The sequence below is a fragment of the Cyrtonyx montezumae genome, unplaced genomic scaffold (assembly GCF_038088225.1).
Source record: "Cyrtonyx montezumae isolate F1298 unplaced genomic scaffold, pur_monq_1.0 scaffold_1, whole genome shotgun sequence".
Taxonomy (NCBI): Eukaryota; Metazoa; Chordata; class Aves; order Galliformes; family Odontophoridae; genus Cyrtonyx; species Cyrtonyx montezumae.
Genome location: NW_027071825.1, coordinates 15,788,531 through 15,811,806, shown reverse-complemented (window position 1 = coordinate 15,811,806; position 23,276 = coordinate 15,788,531). Strand labels below are relative to the sequence as shown.

Sequence of the window (23,276 nt, the reverse complement as noted above, 5' to 3'; positions counted from 1 at the left end):
TTTGAGAGACTGCCTAATTCTTTATTCCAGGAACCATTCATATTCTTTGGTAATGTTGTTTGTCACAAAGCACCTGCCTCCAGGCAGCACACACTCTTTTTCAAATAAAAGAAGGCAAAACATGCATCTGTCTTCAGGCCAGCTGGCCACGCTGTTTGAGTCAAGCTTTTTTGTAGTTGGCGGCTATGTCCTCATTCCAGCGTACTTATGTCACAGTCTTGCAGTGAGTCTTTTAGCCACTGCTAAATTTGGAGCTGCTTTTCAGCACAAGCTTATCAGTATCTCTGATGTATCAATCTAAACTGAGTGGTACAGAGAAATCTCAGTCAGGTTGCAGTGAACTACAGAGGCTTTTGGCTACCAGCTCTGCAATGAAGCCTTATCTTTTGAAGGTGCTTCTGAGTTGAAGAATTTTTGAATATAAGAAAGTATAGTTTTCAAGTGTACTCTGTTTTCCTCAGCTGTGGAGATTTAGCATACACCAGAATCTTTTCAATTAATTCACTTATTTGGCAGGAGGTTTATGAATAAAAAAAATCCTTTTTCTTCTTGAAGTTCCATGCAATATTGAAACTGAACTTTTTTTTCTTACAACAAAAAAGGAATAATTGGCATTCGAACACTTGGATAATCCTTGAATTCTCGTAGGTAGGTATAGTGTTTATCCTTTGCCCAGATTGTCATCTGAATGAAGCAAAGCAAGGTGAACAGCCCCACTAGGAAGAAGGAGAAAAGAAAAGAACAAAATACCTCATTGTTAGAGAAAGTTCAAACTCTCATTGCTGACAATTCTTCAAGAAGAAGTACCAAAACATTGCTCACCTGGAACACATTGAGTCATGATAGTGAAACTGATCCATGTCCCCACCTGTTTTGGCCAAGGAAATTTAAAATATTTCTGATGACAGCATTTGCATTTATGTCTCTATTGATCAAATACAACCATGTCCTAGTATAGGTAAATAAAAAAGCCAAGGTCAGCCATATCAATTTCTATTGTTAATAACTTAACCAAAATGTGAACAGTGCCTTGTTATCACGAACAAACAAATATGACAATTGTAAGCATTACAACATAGCTTTCTTTCCTTTTCTCTACCTAATCTGCATTTGTCACTCATCCATCAATTCTAGAAACAGTAACTTTGTATAGTCTGAGGCCTGATACTCTTCTCATTAACACTTGCTAATCTCCACTGAAGTAAAAGCCTGATACAGTCTTTCTGCACAAGAGTGAATTTTACACTGAATTGCAATATTTTGAGCAGAGTCAGGAGTTTGCCTCCTGATGAAGGGATATGAAGCAAATAAACTGGTTGAAGCTTTTAAACCAGATAGCACCAATGGAGATTAAGACCTGGCAGTTATTGCCTCATACCCCTGCTTCCCCATTTTCTTTACCACAGTATCTTCTGTTTACCTGTGCACTATCTTCTTGCATGCTGTGATATTCCTGGGCCCACATGTATTTTAAAACTACTAGATGCCCCAGTCCCCTCACTGCAACATATTCTCAATGTAAATTCCCCTGCTCCTCTCTGCAACATTTTCACTGCTTCAGAGTACATCTGTATCTTGTCTAGGGGCTACACTAAAGCTCAGGCTGAACTATTTCAGAGATAAACATTCCAAAAGAAATGAAGACCTATCTATCAAAACTAAAATTTTAACATTTCTTTTGAAAATACATACCTCATAGGTATAGTTAGGGCAAGATACAAAGAAAAACAGCCATGTGAAAGGATTCTTTGTTGGATATGGGATCTTACGAGTTTTGGACCCTATAGATTAGAAAACAAATCACAAAATGTTCACACTCCTGGGCATATCATCTTTAATAAAGACAACCCAAACCTGCCCACTCCTCTGTCATACCACTGTCAGGCAAGCAGGATGGGGGAGAACAAGATATTCTCTGGACCCACTGTAAAGAATAGGATAACTGTGAGGAAATGCTCTGGGCATTAGAAAGGCATCTGCATGGTACTTTGATCATAGTCACACCCATAAAAGATAGCTCAAGTATCTTTTATGTGTTAGAAGTTAAAGGTGTTCTCCAGTTGTCACAGGATTGGGTTTTAGTAGACATAGTTGTCTATAGTTCTGTTCATGCACAAGGAGCTTTAGACTGCACAAAGATCTTGTGATCCTCTGCAAAAGTCAGTGAAATTTACTTCCCTTCCTCAACAAAATGTAACTTATACCAGTACTATTTCCTTCTAAACTACCGGTCTAAATAATACATCTGGTCACAACAGCACATCTGTGCACTGAACAAGAAAAATTACAATAAGGTAAGTGGTGTTTTACAGTCTCTTGCTGGATTCCTTGTACTGTCTGATCTCCTCTAGCATCCAGTCTTTACATTGCTGAACAACCTGATTTTCCACCACAGTCAGAAGGTGGGTATCAGCACCCTCCAGGATCAGTCAGTCCTTTCATGAGACAGTTTAATTGTGGAAGTGAAGTACTGAATGGCTGCACAGAAGGAAAAAAAAATGCAATTTTTACCATCTCTCTGGAGGTCACTAAGTGCAACGTGAATGGAAAAATTTCCAGCTTCACATAGCTGCAATAAAAGGTATGACAGTTAAAAATCTTCTTACCTTCTACATATTCTTCTTTGTTTTGTTATTTCCTGGAGAACTCAAAAGCAAAAATAATAATAATAATAATAATTAAGGAGTCTGTTGCAAATATGATAAAAAATGGGAGTTAATGTGTTGCAAATAACAAAGATTGTTCTCTGACAGGAGGATTGAATCTCTTTGTTCAAACATAAGTACATATTATGCTCTGTTACATATTTAAGAGATTTTCCAACAAATGTAGACTCACTATCCAAAAGATCAAATTTATTTCTTATGTAGTCCCTATGAGAACTAAAAGTAATAAACCAAAGCAGATAAAAGCAGATCCAGGAGCTACTTGCTTCGTCTTTTGGCTAGTGTTGCATCTTCAGGAACACCAGAAAACTTTATTTGGACAGTTTGGGTTTCTCAAAAGTCATAAAAATCCTGAGGAAAGGACTCAAAGGAAGTTTTCTTCTCTATAGTATGATTAATATGAATCATGAAATGTAATTGACCCAGCTTCCTCCACTGGTTTTAAGTAATGCTTCCTCAATTATGTGGAGGAAAGTGTATTGGAGTAACCCATTTACGTGATTATGGATGGTCTCTTCAGGGTCTGCACTGCATATCTATTAAAACAAATGATTGGTGGTCAGACCTCCTGAGTTTTATCACAAGCTCTGTGTACGCTTATGTAGTCTCTTCACAAAATGGGACTAGTTTAGTATCTCACAGAAATTTCATACTCACAAGATGATGCTTTGAGAGCCTCTGGTAACTGAGCATTAGTTTCTCAAAGCAAGTGAACAGCTGATGTTTTAAATGAGTTAGATGTAAGTGGGAAAAATGGGTACATCTTTGTTGGCTACACTATGCAACTATGGAAATGTTCCTAGGAACTGTGAGGATGAACAGACAGTGTCTTAAGAATTTTGTTTCATAAAAAATCCTTAAAAGGCTTAAAAGTGCCCCTGCAACACCTACTTCCCCTTGTTCCATCTGCTGCAAGCAGTTGCATCAAAAGGAACATTTTCCCTAGAAGTAATTAACGTACCATCTTAGTTGGCCAGTTCTCTAAATTTTGTGACCTCTTGTGATTCTTAACACTCAATAAATAGTTCACAAGACAAATTCAGTGGCTTTAAACACTGTGTCACAAGCTAATTGTGCCAGGATTCTTTTAGAGACTAGAGATCATCCCAACAGACCAATAACACATTCTCGTCCTAGAATGGACACTTCATCAGAATCTTCCCTTGTGTACAAGGTCACATTAAAATCTGACTAATGTATCTGCTCTACATGCAGGTGCTCAGCTTTAGTTTGTCCCAAGAGTTCTAGTTTTAGTATCTCCTTATCCTACCCATTCATCCACTTATACAACAGAAATAAACCAGCATGTTTTAGAATTTTATAGAAAGAGCAATAGACCTACCAGAAACATGATCACAGCAAAATTAATCTGTTTTTTCCCATAAGCTATAAAACAAAATGTTTACATGTGATTAGCTCTAAAATACAACTTATAAAGAACTTAAATCATATTGAGAGCTGTAATGCTACTTACAAGGAGGAGTGTAAAGAGGATGATTGATGTAATAAGCAAGCCAAGCTGCAAATCCCCAGTAATACAAGCAGTTCTGAAAAACAGGGAATTTTTCTTTGTTTTAGTATCATTTTCTTGGGAAGAATTCACTGCAAGGACCACTGATAACAGTCAATTGGGCTGATCCTCCAAGTTGCTGATAATACAACAAGAAGTGATGATACTGGGTGTGGTAAGGCAGGAGCAGACAACAGGAAATAAGAGGGAAGAAGTAATGCTCATAGGATAAGATTTCCTCAAATATTCTTAGAGCTGTTAAGTTTATAAACAGTTTTAGAAACTATGAATCTACTGTTGAAAACAGATTTCTCTTGTCTCACAAGCCATGTGTCCAAAGATGATAATGCCATACAGACTTCATGTTAAAGACAGACTTGTTTTTACTAACCCTTGAGACTTTGTAAAACCTGATTTAGGCACTGTGCTCTGTTCCCTGCTTATTTCTTTTTATTGGTGTTGTTCTTGGTTTTCTGTGATCCAGCTTCCATACAGTTCTCACTGTACTGACTCATTTCTGACCAATTTCAGAGCTTGTTCAAAATCTCTATTCATTAAAAAAAAACAACAGCAAAAAAAAAAAAAATCCTATGAAAATTGCCTTATCTAATTCATGTTTCATTTTCCTGGTCTGCCTGCTGTGTTTTTTCTTCTCACACTCATTCCTTCAGTATCTTGGTGTCAGGTTATCTTTCTTCTTTTTATATATTTGCTGGTAGGAGGGAAGCCCTTTTTTGACCTATTCCTCCTTTTCCTGTATGCTTTCAACTATAGGTGCCATTCTTGACAACTCATAAATTTGCCTCCTGTCTGTTGAGATTTTTTTCCTTTATCAAACCCAGTTCCTCCATTTTTCACATTTTAGGGTGTGTTTCTTATTACCTGGAAATTTACAAAACCAAAATTGATCCCTTTGTCTTTCTTTCACCATTAAGATTCTTCTCTCTTGAGTAAAACACCGATTCTCTCACTCTGCTGATGGCTTTTTCCTTGGCCTTTCAATAGGTTCACATACCTTTGACATTTCTGGGTCTTCTTTTTCCTTCACTGTTTTCCTTTCCTGCTCACATAGACAGATTCTTATTCAAGGCTGCATTCTTTCATGTCCTGTTTTAACTCTTTTTTTGGCTTTGAATTTTGCAGACCTTCTACCTTATAAATACCAGAACTGCATTTCTAGGAATAATACCCCTAAAAGTGGTAACCTCAGCATCTGCAGCCCACGCTTACTGCAAGGTGATGGTGCATTTTTCTGAAAATGCTTGTGATGGGCAACCCCTCTCCCTGTCCCCATCAGACATTCTGCTGCAATCCGCTTTATTTTCAGAATTAAACGAACCATTAAAGTGCCCAGAGACCCCAGACAAAATGGAGACACCTTAGGATATGCATGTAGTACAAACACATAACTCCTTGTTATGGGATTACTTATTAATAAATAATGAGAGCACATTATTAACTAATGGTTACAGATCAGGTGGGACAAGAAGGGAAAGAGTAACTTCCCTGTGATTACCTCCTTTGTTTATCCAGGAAAAGCAGTGGAGCTGGAGGAACAACTCCAGGGAGGATCAGTCTAGTCAGTGCCCTGTCATTATTGCTTCCTCCCTAATGCTGATTTCTTTTACCATCACCCTCAGTGTACTAGCTGCTGTACAAATTTAGATGAAAACAGTTTCCTGTAATCTTAGAATGGCAATTTATGAAAAATCTCTCTGTAACTTTGGGCTTGGCACAAGATGGGTCATATGGCAATGAATTTTTGTGAAGTATAATTAAACAAATGATTGTGGCTCGGCTCCCAAAAATACATGCTGTAATTAAACTGAACAAATATTATTCATCTAAAGAACATGATTTACCACAAGAATTAAAAGTTATACCTCAGTTATAATAAAAAGAGCTTTAAAGATGAGTGGAGTCTGCCACTGCTACGGTCCTTAGCACTAACACTACACATGATAAGGTGTCAGTAGAAGCCTTATTGCTCATACAGAAGTCTCTAGTGAGATTCAGATAGGAACAGCACAGTATATGTGGGCTTAATAGATTAATTTGAAAGAAGGGAATTTTCTGTGCATCTTTCTTATTGCAGATAAATGAAAAGACATCAGGTCCAGATATTGCAAAGATCCCATAAAAAAACTATTCCTAAGTTTTAAAAGTTCTAGTTAGGACTTTTGTTTTCTTTCCTCCATTTTATCATTATTCCTATAATGATCAGAACTATTTCTTAATGTCTTGCCAATGCTTACTCACAGCCAGTGTGTACCCTTTTGTTTGTTTCATTGTATCATCTGATGGTTTAAATGGTATTTCTTTAGCTCTAGTGTATTCTTTCCTCCAGATATGATCATAGGAAGCAACCACATCCTGTCTTTTTACCCTTTTTAAAAAATCTTTGAGGAATTCCACGGGTAAGCTCCCTACTACTAAATGTCAGGCAGAACCTTTTCTCACACAATTGCTATCATCCTTCCTTCCATTAGTTCCTTTATCACCACACGATTTTTGTATTAATCCCTGTACTGAGACAGCCATTTGCTAAATCCAATTAAGCCAGGTATTCTGTCTTGACATTGCCTAGAAAATCATGTATCTTAGAAAGAATTATACTATGTTAGTATAGCATGAACTGCTTGTGGTAAACCCTTACTGCATTGTGCTGTGTCATTTATGTCTATTTCCATTTGGTGAACAACGGATGAAAATCACAAATCATATCAATTCTTGTCTCAGGTTTCTGCTTATGGAAACTGAAGTGTCTCTTTTTAAATGTAGCATTCCATTTTGCTTTGGAAATAAGCATCTGCTTTGTGGGTGATTATACACTTAAAGTAAGAAGCTTTGGCTACCATCTGTGTGTGAGAGAAAGAAGGGAAGAGGATGTGATATATTTTTTTGTCTGGTACAATTCTGGAGTGACATCATCAAAGTCAATGAAATTATAAAAGTAAATCAAACCCAAGCACTGCTAAGCAGGGAGAAGAACTGTGAGTAACTTTACAGACTAAAGCAAGTATCACCAACCTGAAAAGGAGGAAAAGTGAATGTGATCAGAATGACTGGTACAAGTGATATTTTGTTTGGTCTGAAAGGAACTAGCAGCTGGCAAAGACAGCAGTGAAAAATGACAATTTTTCACACTGTGTAGATTCTTTTTTCAAAGTAAAGTTGCCCATATACCTGTCGTTTAGTGTGCATTAGCTACTGTTGTGTCAAGAACAAGTCAATAAGGGATCTGCTAGCATTTAACATTCCCTCTGTTCTTCTGCTTCAGAAAACACTGACAGTGAATTTCCAGGGAGGACTCTTTCTGGAATCCACTGGTTTAACTTTCTCATTCCAAGTAGAAAGCATGAAGCTATTGCCAGAACTGCTAGAGCCACTGCAGAGCTGTAAGAAGTTAGCCATAAGGTAAAGTTTAAACAGCCTGGAGTGTCACTGCCATAATGCAAAGTCCAAGGGACAGTCTAAATGCAAAATATTAACTACTCAAATACTGATGCTGTACTACATACTTTTTTAATTGTAGATCATAATCTCTTGTTCTCCTGAGTATAGAGAGTGTTTGAATAGCAGTTGGTGCTCTGTTGCTAACGATTTTGAAAAACCACAGTCCATGCATAAGTGTGCAGCTGAGCAGACTACTAGGAAATAGGGGATCTGCATCTTGATGGCTGCCTTAAGCCACAGCAGCACTGACAACATCAGGGGAGTGCTCCTGAGTGAGAGGAAAGTACAGAACAACCAGACTGCTTTGCAGTGGAACAGTGAAAGGTGAGTTAACAGTTGCTTTTCAACAAAGACAGTACTAGGTCTTTTAAAGTTAAAAAACAAAACAAAAGAAAGAAAAAAAACACCAAAAAAACAACAAGCAAAAAACCAAACCTCTCAACATTGTACCTGTCTGTGCTACCTGAAAAGTCAGCTTTGTTACTAAAGTCTTCACACCCAGGGAGCTAGCTCAATAAAACAAAGCGAGTGCTGAAAGTTTCAAATTATAAAAGAGCAATGAGAAAACTGTAACGTGAATAACTGTATAGCAACATGTGCATTACACAATAGTGACATTAAGAAATATTTTGAAGGAACTACAGATTCAGGGGTAAGACTTGCTGCATATTACTAAAAAAGCCATATCCAAAAGAATCTGTGCTGCTGAGGCAAAGAATAGGTTGGCTGGGTTGGATTTGTAAAGGGCTATGGATAGATTCTGTCACAATTTACCTTCACAATATTCCTCAGTGGCATAGTCCCATGGGAGAACCGATGAACAAATATTGTTTCAATCAACCTTTTGATGTAGTGGAAAGAATGGCAGATACATGCCAAGCTAGAAACAGCAAGACAAAAGCATTTAAGAGTGCTTAAAAAAACGTGTGGCAAGACATTTGGAGTAAGACTATAATGCTAACAAGAAATACAGCTCAAGCCTGCAACAGACTTACTTAACTACTGGATGTGGGCTTGATGTAAACCTCTCATCCAGTCCATACACAAAAGGCATGCGGAAATAAAACAGAAAATAGATGAACAATGGACCTGTATATTCTATCAAAAATACCTGCAAAAAGAGAGAAAATAATTAGACAGCTGAATCAGATGGTGGTTCTGCTTTGGTTTCTTTGTAATAAGTAATTCAGTGGGATAGATACTTCCACTGACCCAGAATGGCATTTAGAGATGCAGGGGGAGAATAGCAGGTTTGGGCTTAGGCTATGAAATCAATAGACATGCACATAAATGTTTTGCAATGCATTTGCCTCAGTTGCATACAAACAGCCATTGCCAATGCAGCTGACACAGCATGGATATGAAAAGGTAAACATGGTAGCCCAGAGATTGTGATAAATGGGCATGCAGGTTACATTTATGCAGCTCTCACCCTCCTCTTGCCCTCAAAACCTACTTTTTTAAAACTTATTCTGGCTTAAAATGAAATCAGGTGAAGAATTTGTCTTGAAAGACGCAAGCTTCATTTCTAATTAATTAATTTCATTTAAGGTAGAAACCCAATTTGCGAGTATTCAGGTGACTCCATCTGTATGAACAGTTAGCACAGCAGATATTCCAGAAAATTAATTCTACACTCAAATGATCTTTCATTTGGAAAAATAAAATGAACATCACCAAGAACAAAGTAACAACTAGAGGAAAACAAATAAGTCATTATCTAACTGAATTTCATTCCAGATAGGAGTGTATTTCTCATGAGGTTCACTTTATATTGAGGTTAACTTTGCACCTTATATTATCAGTTTAATTTTTCACTTTTCTGAGTGAGGATGGTAGGTCAACACCTCATTTCTAAAGAAAGAAGGTCAGTTGATTGTTCAAAAAAGCACACAATGTGTCACTTTTCTAATGTGTTTGGTTATTTTGACTAGGAGAAAAGTTATTTTCATATCAACTTCTGTAACAGAATCAGGATTTTCTGCGTCAAAGGTAGGATTTGACTGCCTTCTGGCTTACATTTGAATGAAGTAATTGAAGGAGAGGGAGAGCAAAAGGTAGAAGAATAATGGACTGGAGGAAGTCTAGTGTGTGATATTTTGGTATATATTCATGTATATGTGTTTTGGAGTCTACTCTATCATTAGTTTTGCCCATCTTACTGATCTATGGTTTGTACATCAGCTGCCTTACTTATTAGCACAGCATCCAAAGTAACAATCTAAAGATTCAGTTTTTGCAGATTATTATTTTTTTGCCTCCTATGAATCTATGCTATTTGTCATTAATAAAATATTTTATTAATGTTTCATATATAAGAAGTAGTAAATGTATCTTTAAATCACTGGGTACCTTTTCCTTTGTGCTGTGCTGTTTCATTAGAATTCATGCTAGTATGTGCACTGTGTACTTTCTGAAGAACCTTCAGGAGTCATTGATCACCTCATTGCATAAGCATGAATGCTGTGTCACCTGCTGAGTGAGTTGTGATGAGACTTGTCTTTGAGCTGAGAGAGTAAACATGAGCTCTTCAAGGATTAAAGAAATGATAAGCTGGCATTAGCCTGGCATTAGCATCCTGAGACATAGCCACGTGCAGACAACTGATTTTACTTTCATCCATTTTCCTGCCGAAGTCAGCTCAACTACTGACAGGTAAGTTTCTCTGAATCCTCTTTGCAGGACAAACCTGAAGTATAATCCTGATCTCTGTCAGGGGAGTTGCACAGGAATTTAGATACCTAGTTCCTAGTGATTTTACATTAGACATCAAAATGCATTTGAGAACCTGCACCTTAGTTCAGTACGGCCAAACTAACCTGTAGCAAGTTTTCCTCTGCTGCTCTCCTAGGGAACTAGACATTCAGAATGTTTTCTTGCTGCTTTCCCTGATTAAAATGAACTGAAGCAATGAGGGTTCATTGCCTGCATCCACTGTCAGAGCAGGCATCATGCAGAAATATTGGAGTGAGACAAAAAGTGATGTAAAGATTAATTATGGAGAAATAGCCATTAAATTGGCTCAGATTTGAAGCATAGCTCACCGTAGTCCATCCTATCTGTGGCCCTAAATCTTTAAAGTATAAAGTAGCAGTTGTGCCAACAGGGAGGTGCTGCAGGATTTCCTCATTCCTCAAGGACTTTCCTTCTGAGAAGGAAAGAGGTAATTACATCTCAGTGAAATTCAAGTCAACTATGCTAGCAAACTAGCTTCATACTGTGCTTCTACAAGTCTCTGAGATTCTTTGACCTTACATAGGTTTATTGGAATGTAAGTTTAAAAAACCTAAGAAAGTTAACACTTAATTTTAAATTTTCCCTGGGATCACGTGTAAATCTAGGTCCTCTGCTCACACGAAGAGAGAATTCCCAATCCTGTCTGTCTGCCTAGTCTAGTAAACTTGCTTTACCTCTGCTACTGAAGAATTTGCTGATGGGTCACTGCCCTTTAGTACAGTTCACCGATCTAGTCAGCTTCACCTCCATCTCTCTCTTGCCTTCTCATTGCTCATCAGCAGATACAAAGATGGGATAAGCTGTAATGGGAAGGCCCTCCTACAGAGGTTTTCACTGCCTGTTTATTTTTTCCAAACAACCAGCCAAGAGATAATTCCACAGGAACTAAGCTGGTGCTTAAGTTTTTTAAAGCCTAGATTTGGAGGAATCTGAAAAGGTAGATCTTTGAAGAAGGAAATAAGGCACTTGTATACCTATTTTCCATGGATCGATCCTACATGATGAACTAATCATCACCAGCATAATTTTAAAGGAAATATATAAATCAAATTAAGCTTAATAGAAGCAGAAGAACAAAGTGATACATTTTGTACTGAATGCTAAAATGATTTAACATAGTTTGTCAACCAGACTATCTTTTGTGCACCCAGGCCGTGTACTACTAGGCTTCTAGCAGTGATACTTGCAACTACATTAGTCCAGTCAACCATCTGGCATCAAGATTTGTCAGAAAATTCATGGCAATGTGTTTTGAATTTGCTTACCTCATAGAAACTATAATTCCTGCCCGAGAGCAGAGGATTATGTGAATTGATAGCTGTAACTCTTCAGTGCTCCCAGCTTAGCATCACTATGGGGATCATTTCACTGCAGCTAAGGGAAATTAGTGTCTAGAACCTGTGCTGTGTGTCTTTAAAGCAATAGTGCTCGGTAGCTAGGAAGTGTGTTGGAACAATATGCAGACCACTGAGTTAATTACCACTGCCAAACATATGGGTGGAACTCTTTTCAATACTTCAAAAGAATTTAATTTGTTCTGGAGCCTCTTCACCCTTCACAGTACAAAGTAACATAGCTGAAAACTCATTTTAAGGGCTCCTACCCATGCAAAGTACACCTTCTATGTGAGACCACTGCTCAGAGCTTTATTACTCTAGCCTTCACAGGTACTTACTTGGATCAAGTTTTATTGATTGTCTTGCTGGATACCACTGAGGATCTGTAAAACCATAAAGCATTAAGTGATATACAATGCTTGTTTTAGATTATCCACTGTTAAAATGAATGAAACACAAGAGAGTAATATTTCTTTGAAGGTATTCAGGAATATTAATTTAACATAAACATCTGTGAGAAATTATGCAATGGGAAATATACAAAGGTGTATCAGGCTAATATAAAAAATTGTATTGCAATCTCAGTGTGATCACATTCACATGTAAGTTACTTTGCATTATCACAGAATCGCAGAATGGCCTGGGTTGGATGAGACCATACAGACCATCTAGTTCCAACCCCTACTGTGTGTTTGCATCACATGTTTCAAGTTATATAGTTTTCTATCATTTTTATACTGGATATTCTGATGTAATACGAAGTGTTGCAAAAGTTATACTCACAGAATTTATGGAACATTGACCTTATCTCCCTAATTGTAGCATTTGGTTCAACCTAGGCAAAAAAGAATATATATATATAAGATGCATATTTTGAGACAGCTATTAGGATTGGTATGAATGATGCAAAATACTTCTTACAGAAAAATTGAAGGACCTGATTTGCGGCATCTGTTTTAGAGACAGCCACTGTGTCAGTGCTGTGTTACTATGGCAGTGGTGACAGTTTGATGGCTTCTAAGTGAGTAAGGGACTGGTAATATCTTAGAGAAGCAAATGAAATTGTGCTCTTTGCACAAGAGCTCCTTTGTGAAAAGTGATGAAGTACTCTGTAGTGACTATGAAGCATATGAAGCATGAATAGTTAATCTCTCTCTAAAACCAAAGAAGGGCTATCAGAGCACTTTTCACAAACATTCACTTTACTTCAAAAACAGTTAGCAGTTTTTAAATAGTCACCTAGTATTTTGAATAGATTTTTCTTTTACCTTATCCAGAAAGCATAATTGTTCTTTTGTCTTCCAGTCAAGGATTTCCACCTGATAGGACACAAAACAATAATCATTAATGACTGCATAATCTCTAAACTCTTAGTTGTCTCAAATTCACATTCACTATTCAGAATGAGACACCATTTTTCTGTGATCTACGTGTTAGAAACAACTCTGATGAGCTCAAGAGAGTTTTAATCACAGCCAGGTTCTCAAAGAGCTCAACTTGAGAAAAAAGTCGTGCTCTTGTCAGATAAGTTGCCCTCCTGGATACATTCAGGAGAAGTAGCTAATTTACTGACCAAAACATGCATATTTGGGGGTGTTTTCTTAAGCTAAAACAAAGGGAACAAATGAAGGAAAGGAAGTTTCGTGCAAATCATTAAGGAACAAGTTTATCTTCTGAATTGTTCTGATTTGTAAAACTAAAAAGACGATTTGAGAAAAAATGGAAATGTACACATCCATGCATGTAAGCAAACATTTTGAATATACACAGCATGAAGATCACTGTGCATTGTTCCTGTAATTTGCTAAAAGTGAGAAGAGTGAAAAGACTTCACACACATCATCAAGAGTTTGTTACAGCTGTATCGTAATACTGTGTTATTCTTGCCTCTCGGATCACCTGTATTACTAACTGCATATCAGCATTTTATATTCCAAGAAGTGGTTTAATGACAGCTCAGACAAGGATAGAGTAGACTATTTTCATGATCAAGTGACATTTTGGTAAAAGTTTTTATTTTAATCAACAGCCAAGCAGGAAAAGTCCCCAGATGCTTCAAAGCCCAATCACAGCAGACTCTTACAATAAACTGGTTTTGTTTTAATTTCATTTGTTTTCATCAAACTCTTTGTAATGGAACTCTGTGGTACAGCTAAGATTGAAGGATCGAAGCTTACTGTCATACTAGATGACTGTGACTATTATTACTCAGTTTGTTTTTTGTTCTTTGGTTTTGATTGTTTTTATAATAAATGTTCAGCATTAATTAAATTTGTTATCAACTGACCAAGAGGATAGATTAACAGTAGACTTTAAATATGACTCCTGACTGAAAACAGGAGTCACAGCCCAGTATCTTTCTAATGGTTTCTTTGAATAGATCACTTGGTAAGAGTATCTTATTTCCTTCTTTTACTTGTCCCAAATTGTTCTTTCTCTGTAAAGAAGTGCTTCAGTTCCAGCCAGAAGTATCAGATCTGATCCCCACAAGGGGTACTAATACAGTAGCATTTTCTGCCTGCACACTGTAAGCTCTAAAGGAGGAGCCAAGGGAGGTAAGCATTTTTTCCTCCTTTGCAATTCATAATGAATGTGTGCCAAATTATTGAGGTATTATACAATTCTCTTTGTTTTTGTTTAAATATATATTTGAAACAATGTAAATTACAAGTGTTACTGACTCTGTGGGAGATCTCTGCAAATGAAGTGAATTGGGTTACTCTGCAATGCTGACTTACAGCATTCTGACTCTCACAACCCACAGAGCAAGTGCTCTGGGGACTGTAAATCAGTTTCTGTCCCTTGTAATGCTGAGCTGCTAGAAGGTTTATTGAAACATTTGGTGTATCTCAAAGTTTTTGTGTCAGCACCACTGGGCAGCCCTTCTGACTACAGCAGTGACTAACCTCCTCCCCATTCCACACCCACAGCCAGTGTGTGCATATTGGATTGGAATTCTCCCCAGGCAGTTTTAGTCTATAATATTCTATGTCCATATTAAAGAAGTCCTCTCCACACCAATTACAGTCTATGTTCAGCATCTTTCTGCCACTTACGCTCTTCTAATTGGTTTATTCTCATTACTTTCAAGGCCAGACAGAAAACTGCAAAACATTTGCTTTTGCTGTGTGTTGCTGGGGGCAGCTGAGCAGAAATTCTGGTATTTCTGTGAACAACTAGAATCGGTGTGGAAAACAACCGACTCATCCAGGATCTTCTGTATTCCTATCTGGTTTAATTCCAAGATGTCTCTTTGAACTGCCAAACTGGCATACCTTCCTGCATCAGCCCATTTCTTCAAAAACGTAATGAGAGCCTACATAATGGATCCAAACTTCTTTGCAGGTGCAGTGTCAGTGATGAGAGGCAATGGTCACCAGCTGCAATATGGGAAATTCCAATCAGAAACAAAGAAAATGGTCCAACATTTGACCCAGGTAGCCTAGAGGCAATGTAGAGTATCTGTCTTTGGAGGTATTTAAAACTGGGCTGGACAAGACCCAGTGCAGTCTGGTCTAATTGCATCTGCTTTGAGTGAGAGTTGGACTACATAACTTCCAGAAGTCCCTTGCAACCTCTAATTTGGTGACACTGTATTTTTGGACAGTCCTTCCTGCACTTGAAATATTTTGGTCACTATCGGTTACTTTGAAGATCTAAGCAAATGTCACACGTGCTTTCCCCTTTCAGGCAGAGGAACACAACACAGCTGTAGATTCCATTCCAGCCTGCAGAAATTTGTGTGAGGACAGAGTGAAAGCAAGCAAGGTAACTGTTTCCTTTAACTATCACACCTCTTTTCTGTGACAGAAGGTCCCCACAGTTAGTTAGTTAGCTATTCCCTGCATAACAGACAGAAAAGACTGATCCAAGCTAAGAAATGTTATCTTTTCTGAACATAATGGCCAGCCACATGAACCTAGATAGCACTGAACACAGTGTTTCCAGTCTTCAGGCACAGCACCAAGTCAGTTAATGTACTGGTTGGCAACAGTCTTTAGATAGCCAGCAATCTGTTCTTGGAACACTTACTGATGGGTATCGTCCATTTTAAACAAATTTGTTCTGGCTCTGAGGATTTTAATTTTGGAGCGTTCTTAAAGCATTTAGCACAATAGGACACTGACAGTCCATTTGAAGTAGCATGGTGTGACTTGCAGGTCACTTTTTTTTTCTTTTCTAAAACTACTTTGAATAGAATTTAATCAATAGGCAGATTTGTGCAAGATACCTGTTAGTTAAAACTCTTCTAGAAGTGATTATAAGTACGTACCTTCAATGTTGAGAAGACAAATTTATTCTTATAAAATAGAACAAAGATTGATAATGTCTTAAAAGGCAGAGAAAAAATCTGAATTATTGTTTAGGACAGCTCAAGATCAAAGTAATCAATTTATTACAGAAGCCAAGAAAACTACTTTCAAGTGTTGGACTTTTATTCAGGTTAGAAAGATTGTTCTTAAGGGAAAAATGGTTGAGCAAACTGTTAGCTTTTTTTTTTTAAGATGTTATCTTTTTAATAGGATTACAAAAATACAATAAATCAAATTCTCCCAGTTTAAAGCCTGCCTGATGCTTAAGCATCAACAGATATTCAAAAGTGATGGATAACTATTATGGAAATACTGACACATCATGTTTCTGCATGTTGGAAACTTTATTTGCAGTCATTTGTACTCAGCAGATTCAGTAAACTTCAAATTCCAGCTTAGAGAGATTTTTGAACACTGATGTAAGCATTTATTGTATTGGTTTATTTTTAAATCAGGAAAAAAAAATAAAAAAATAGAAAAACAACCCACCAACCTGCCTATTTTACAGCCTAGGAACCTAGCAGCCCAAGAGAGAGCTTAATTGTCCCTGAACTGTTGGGACTGCTTATATAAGTCAGGTTCCTCTAATTTAACCACCAAAAAAATCAGTGGTTGCCACAATTCTAATTATATCATAGAATCACAGAATCATAGGTACTGGAAGGGACCTCAAGAGATCATCGAGTCCAACCCCCCTGCCAAAGCAGTTCCCTACACCAGGTCACACAGGTAGGCATCCAGGGGGGTCCTGAATATCTCCAGAGAAGGAGACCCCACAACCCCCCTGTGCAGCTGTGCCAGTGCTCCGTCACCCTCACCGTAAAGAAGTTCTTGAGCACATTCGTGCAGAACCTCCTGTGCTGCAGTTTCTTTCTAAACATTTTATTTTTCCTATAGTATTAGTCATTTTCTCTGTTCTCTTAGAATTTTCTGGAATACTACATTTGTCATGAAGGAAGCCAACATGCCTCAGTGTGTTTCTCAGTAGGGCATATTGGAAATAACTTTCTTAAACTCATTAGAGCTAAGCCAAGGGGGAATTGCTATAGTTTTCAGTCATTATTCTGAAAATTGCATTTGTGCCGCTGCTGCTACAATTGACTTTCAGTCTGAAACTTCCCTTGCAAAAGAACATGCAAACCATTGCAGAGGATGCCCATCTAAAAGGGTATTTCTTTCTGATATAGCCAATAGCAGGAGAAATGAAACAGCAAGAATGTGGAGAACAGGGAGAGGGCAAAAGACAGACAGGGATTGAGATTTTCCTGCAGCAGAAGCGTTGTCTTTGTATTTCATAGTTTCTTTTCATGCATTTTTCTTCAATTAGTTTTTCTGGTGCCTTTTAAACCTGTGTAAACTTTTAGCATGCAAAGCATCATGAGGTGGAGAGTTCCACAACTTAACTACATGCTGCGTGAACAAGTCTCAGAGCAGAACCAAGGTAAATGTTTAACCACAAAGCCAAATTTCATCATTGTTTATTGAGAGCTATACCTCATTCTGTCAGTAGTCCGACTACATAAAGCCTTACCTCTCTGAAGTAGAGCTCGTATTTCATGAAACCAGAATCTTCTTACTATTCTACTTAGTTTGAAAAAACAAGGAGATGCAGTGCTACTTAGACAATTAAATTTCTCTTTCATAAAACAGCTGTCTAACGTGCACAGGTTCACAAAACACACCCCAGGCATTTCACTCCTCAGCCTCCTAAATTCTGCTCCTATTCTGCCCATAAGAACAATCACCTGGTATGTACTGAAACTTGGTATCTTTAATTTCTTCTACCTGTTTCAGACTTGCTAGCTAGGCATGCTCGCATGTAAATCCTTAAGGACCTTGATCCAGTAAGCATCTTCATTCCAAGGTCAGCACAAAGCACAGCGTTTAGATTACTTCTGAATGAAACTAAGATGTTGCAAAGGAGGTGATGCAGTCCTTCATGCTTTACGTGTAACAATTAGACATACTGCCAAGAAGTGGAATAACTGCTGTAGACTGTCTTCTGCTATTACAAACTCCTCTTATAGAATCTGAACCACCAAGGAGTAAAGGATTCAGGAGACCAAAAAGGTACAGACAGGAAAGGACAGGAGTGTTTTCCACTAAAAAGATGGAGTCTTCTACCAAGGAGAAATCCTAAATCCCCATCTTTCTGGATTGCTTTAAGTGTTGCTTCCTTCCATAGTCATTCTGTTCATCAGATGCTGTGCAGCAGATGCTTTCTGGTACACAACCCACTGAAGGGGTAGAGTTGAAGTAAACTTGGATGGATAACTTAATCAAACTGTCATAATCACTCTTGGAGCTGGGTGCCTAACATGACTGCATGGCAAGCTTAGTTTGCTTTGCTGATTTGAACCTGTGAATGGTAACGGGTGTAGGGCCACACATGGTCATCCTTCAGAAAGAGAAATCCATTTATACAACTGATTGAAATAGTCTGTAAGAACAGTCAGAAAGGAAAATAAAGGTTTATTCCCCAGGAGTGGGAGGCTGGATCTTTGTTGCCTCTCCAAACAAACAAACAAACAACAAAAAAGCAAAAAACCTGAAAGGAACAGCTGACGTAAGCTGTGTGTTAGAGGTTATTACAGTGAATTCTGACTCCTGGAAGCCTATGAAAGCTTTCCAGTTTTTGCTATCATGATATCTTTCAAGGGGATACACAAGATGGAAAGTGACCTGCAGCAGTTAATTCTGACTCAGTGGGTATTTTCTTGCACTGACTAACACAGAGCTGCGTGCTGGCAGCTTCACAGTCATGCCGAAGACTCACATCATTCACTGAGTATCACTGTCACTGCTAAGCAGACTGGAGTGCTTCTATCTGAGAACCTGAGCCAGCTTTGATGCAATACTAAGTAGATATCCAGGTTTTTCAGCAGCACTTCATAGCCTTGTATATGTGCGAAAGAGTCATCTCTATAGCTCAGGGCTCTAGTTCATAGTGATTGTTTCCCACAGTGACAGTATTCAGGTAGGCTTGTAAATTCTCTATGAAAACACAGTCATGTCTTTGAATGAGCACCATGATTTGCAATATTGAACTTCAGTATCTATAGTTCCATTACTACTTTTCACAAATCATTTGGTAGGTGAATGTCAAAATGTAAATCCAGGGTACGCTTCTACACTTCCAAGAAGGAATTGTAGAGGCTGAATGGGGGTGGGGAGGTGTCCTTTTCATTCAATTATTTATTTAAATCTAGAGGTATCAAGATGGGGTTTGCTGTCTTTTGGCAAGGTAATAAGACCAGAAGGTGTGGGAAGCCTGGAGGTCTTATACTGATGGCTGAACTCACAGTACTCATTTACTTTTCAAAGTATACTCTGCAGAAGTCCATTCTTTCCTCTAAAATGAGACTTGATTTCAAAAGCAGCCTTCAAATCCTGAACAGCTCCATGTAGTCCCTGACAAGTAACATTTTATTGTCACATTTCCCTGTACAAAATTTTGAGTTTCTCCCTTAAGTTCCCTAGAGAAGAACAGACTGCCCGTCTCTTAAATGAAGCAGCACAACTGGCTGTACAAAGTGTTAAGGATATGGAGAAATTATGAGGGAAGAGAAAGAGAGAATGTTTTTTCCCATGTTCTTAACTCTTCCTGTGATGAGAATTGTACGTGTTACTTGTGAAAGCAGATGACATTTTCAAATGACAGGGCAATTGTCAGCAACCTCCCTTTAAATGCCTCTTCAAACATCTCACATGTGGTCTTGTCTTGCTCAGGCAGCTCTTGGAGTATACAGAATCTTAAAATCTTCTGCAGTCCTGCTTTTGGCACTTGCTCTCGGCGTCTCTACTTGATGAGGCTTTAGACAGCATTAGCTCTGAGTGGAAGAAGCCTTTGTAACAGGAGCTGCGACATCCCAGCAATGCTGGCTTAGGCAGCAGCCATCCCCCTGCATTCAGAAGGCTTTCATCACAGTCAGAAGGGGAGAAACTTTAAATGCCAGCGAGGACTGCAGGGAGGAGGGAAGCAGTACATTATTGCTTTTAGCAGTACTGCATATGCCAGCTCAGTCTATCATCAGGGAATAAAGACTGCAAAACATTTTTGGTTAGTACTGCTTACCAAAGGCATTTCCCACCCAAACCAGTTAAGGAGGCAGAATGATAACTGAAGCTCTTGCAACACTGATTCTCTACATTATTTGCTTAAATGTATTTCCTCTAGGAAGACAGAGGCCCATTCTATTTTTTCTACGCATGACGCTTTTGAAGACCTAAACCTGTCAAACAGAAAAAAGTAGAATTCGTTAGCCTAACTTCAGAGCTCTGTGCTCCAGATATTAAGTCTGAGCATCTTACATAAACCCTTTGTAGGAAAAGGAGAAAAGCTGGCACTTTGAGGATAAGCCATACCATAAGATTTGAAACACATCTCAAATAGGTTGGAAGACTTTATTTTCTAATCAATTAGATAAATGAGCACTCCTAGAGAACATTAGTTATCTAGATACCAGTCTCTATCATAGGGTCTGTACATTCTGAGCAGTGAATCTCTCCAAATGATCACTATTATGCGGTACTTTCAGGCATGCTCATGTCTCTGAACAGTAGCTGTTCTTGCTACGCTTCCTTTGAGCTATTAGTGATAAAACAGCTGTGAGATGAAATGAGAAACACACCAGCACCCAAACAAGACCCACTGTAGCATTACTGCAGAACACGAAGCATGTAGGCACTCCTAGACGTGGGTCTAGGAGTGCAGGGGACCTGACCATCCATCAGTTCTAATGCAGACATCTTTAAGTAGAGGCAAATCACCCAGCCAGTCTGGACTTTATAGCGCCCAGCCATTAGATCCAGCGTATTTGGGCTTAATTTAGTTGGTGCTTAACTTTGAACACAGCCAATTCAAAGGAAGAAGTTACAGGTGATTCCAAAGCTGCATCTACCTTTTACTGGCTTCTTAAGAGTCATGTCAATACAATGTTCCCTACTTTTGAAACCGTTAGCAGCAATGAGAAACTCTCATAAAAGAACTAAGAGCCAGTGTCTGATCAAAAGCAGCCAGTCTGATGTTCTTACCCATCTTTTTGTAGGTCCATTCAGGGACGAGGGAGAAGACCTTCCCACATACTCAGTATGAAATTCATTATGTACTGGCCTTGATAAAATGCCCCAAAACAGGAGTATTCCCCCTCCGATAAACCTCTGCTAAACTTATAACTATCATATTAGAAAAAAGTCAGACAGCAAGAGTTTGGTGTTTGGAAAGTGCTCTATAATTCTTTTAAGGAGGGACTACAGAGAAGCAATAGGGGGCAAATGGTTGTGAGATGTACAGAGGCAAGTACAGAATTGCACACTAATCCGAAATAGAGAATATTACCACTTGTGGTATCTACAGAGAATTTTTTTCCCCTTACGATGTCTTGGGAGTGGTGGGACATTCACTTTCTGACTTTGATAACTTAGTTCTGGATATTTGTTAAGGAAGTGCAATTCAGCATACCAAGATATCTTGAACTTGTAAGAAAAAACAGATAAGTTGGGAGAACGGTGCAGAAAGTGATAAGCAACAGCACCCCACACTGCCTCTTCCACATCCCACAATTCCCACACCTCAGGGCTGCTCGGACACACACTGCATGAGTTTAGGCACATCTGCTTCTGCCCATTACCTGCTGTGCAGAGAAAAGGACTAAGACACACAGAGCTGACGTGTAAATTCACATGACATCTCAATTTGGATTAGGTTGTTTAGACACAGAATACTGATCAGACTCCGAAGAGCAGGATCTGCCACTCCTGTTCTCCCCAGTGAGGTGGAGCACACCATTCCACTTTCTCATGTTTCTCCATCTTCAACATTAGCTTATGACAACGTCCATGTTTTAGAGTAATGGGTGTAGTGAAGAAGCTCGGTACAGTGGGAGCAGGAGAGCAAACCTGCAGGTCAGACAGTGAGGACATTGAGAGGGGCATCACCCGCACGCCTCCTCCTGCATCTCACAGGACTCTGGGACAGCAGCAGAAATGCAGGAGGTGGTGACAAGGTTGGGCATCTTTCCTAAAAACCAGGGAGGCCAGCGCTGCAGGGGAAAGGCAGAGAGCAGGCACCCACCTCGCTCCAGCTGCAGCTGCAGACTGTGCCAGAGCGCGACATCCAAAAAACTTTCACCCCTTTGAAAAGCAATAGCTGAACTTTTAGGCCATAGAGACGCAGGTTCTTTTCACTTGTTTTAGTCTCTGTTAACGTTACAGTAACGACTGTTTTGTTGTTTTGTGTATTTTGCACGCGGAAAAAAAAATGCATTCATTTTTAGCAGAGTCTCGCGCTGGAGAACACAGAGTGAGCCCGCAGAACCACAGGGCAGCTGGCGTTTAGCGAGCACCGCCTCGCTGTGCAATACGAGCACGCCCAGGGATTTTTGCACTAGCCGTCTCATTGTAAGGGAGAGCGCGCATCCCGCCCCGCACCTTCCGCGTGCACGAGGAGCCGAACGGACGCAGCGCGTGCAGGCGGCCCCGCGCTTCCCACGCGGAGCACTGCCGCCTGGCAGCCGCGCCCCGAGCCGTGCCGAGCCGTGCCGGGAGGCTCAGAGAGCCGGGGACGTCGGGTGCCGAGAACGTTCCTCGCTGCCTCCGGCCCGCCCGCTGCGGCCGGGTCCCACTGCCCGAGGCAGCCCGGCTCACCGACCGCCTCCGAGCGGCACCGCGAAGCGGCGGCTCCGGCTCCCGGCGCTTCCCTGCGGATCAGGCTGCTCCCGGCGGCCGCCCGTGTGGGCTCTCGCTCCCCGCCCCCGGCGCCGCCGCCCGCACCCACCTCGAAGAAGCCGGCCCTGCCGCCCATCCTGCGGGCCGCCAAGGCGCCGTCCCCGGCCTCGCGCTGCTGCCAATCGGGCGGCGCCGGCCCCGCGCCGGGGACCCGCGGAGAGCGGGAGCGCCCGGCCCCGCCCCGCCGGGATCCGCCCCTTCGAGCCCCGCCCCGACCGGCGGCGCCTCCGGGCCCGGGCTGCGGCTGGGCTCAGGAAGGCGCCCCGTTTGTGTCTGAACGCTCCGGAACAACTGCATTGCGTTCATCAGCTTCGTGAGAAAAAAAGCGCGACAGAACTAAGCGGACGCTCGGTTGCCCTGGGGGCTTTTTGCTCGGTTGCAGCGGCTTCGGTGGGCTGAACCGGCGGCACCGGCCCGATGGCCGCACCGAGCCGCACGGATAACCGCTGAGGCGCGGGCGGACCGACACCCAAAGCGGCGGCGGCGCAGCACCGGGCCCGCCTCAGTCGCTCGCCCCGCCCCGCCCCGTCCC

At 40.1% G+C, this 23,276-nt stretch overlaps 1 protein-coding gene across 1 annotated transcript; it reads right to left on the bottom strand.

The window, feature by feature from the left end:
- Nucleotides 1-496: 496 nt before the first annotated feature.
- TECR (trans-2,3-enoyl-CoA reductase) lies at nucleotides 497-22,887 on the bottom strand. The gene is made up of 13 exons (XM_065741841.1): nucleotides 22,794-22,887; nucleotides 12,974-13,024; nucleotides 12,489-12,540; nucleotides 12,044-12,088; nucleotides 10,677-10,780; nucleotides 8,628-8,743; nucleotides 8,407-8,512; nucleotides 4,141-4,213; nucleotides 4,009-4,052; nucleotides 2,512-2,569; nucleotides 1,693-1,781; nucleotides 823-868; nucleotides 497-716 (listed from the first exon to the last, which is right to left on the bottom strand). The coding sequence occupies exons 1-13, from the start codon at nucleotides 22,818-22,820 to the stop codon at nucleotides 589-591; spliced, it is 939 nt and encodes a 312-aa protein (XP_065597913.1). The 5' UTR covers nucleotides 22,821-22,887; the 3' UTR covers nucleotides 497-588.
- Between the last annotated feature and the right edge of the window lie 389 nt (nucleotides 22,888-23,276).

Excerpts from the sequence above, each read along its gene's own strand:
- TECR (XM_065741841.1), bottom strand. The coding sequence starts at position 22,820 with ATGGGCGGCAGGGCCGGCTTCTTCGAG. Across the intron at positions 4,053-4,140 it reads TCCTCTTTACACTCCTCCTT|CTTATGGGAAAAAACAGATT; the intron begins GTAAGTAGCATT and ends TTTGTTTTATAG. Across the intron at positions 2,570-4,008 it reads TTGCTGTGATCATGTTTCTG|CTATGTGAAGCTGGAAATTT; the intron begins GTAGGTCTATTG and ends CTTTTATTGCAG.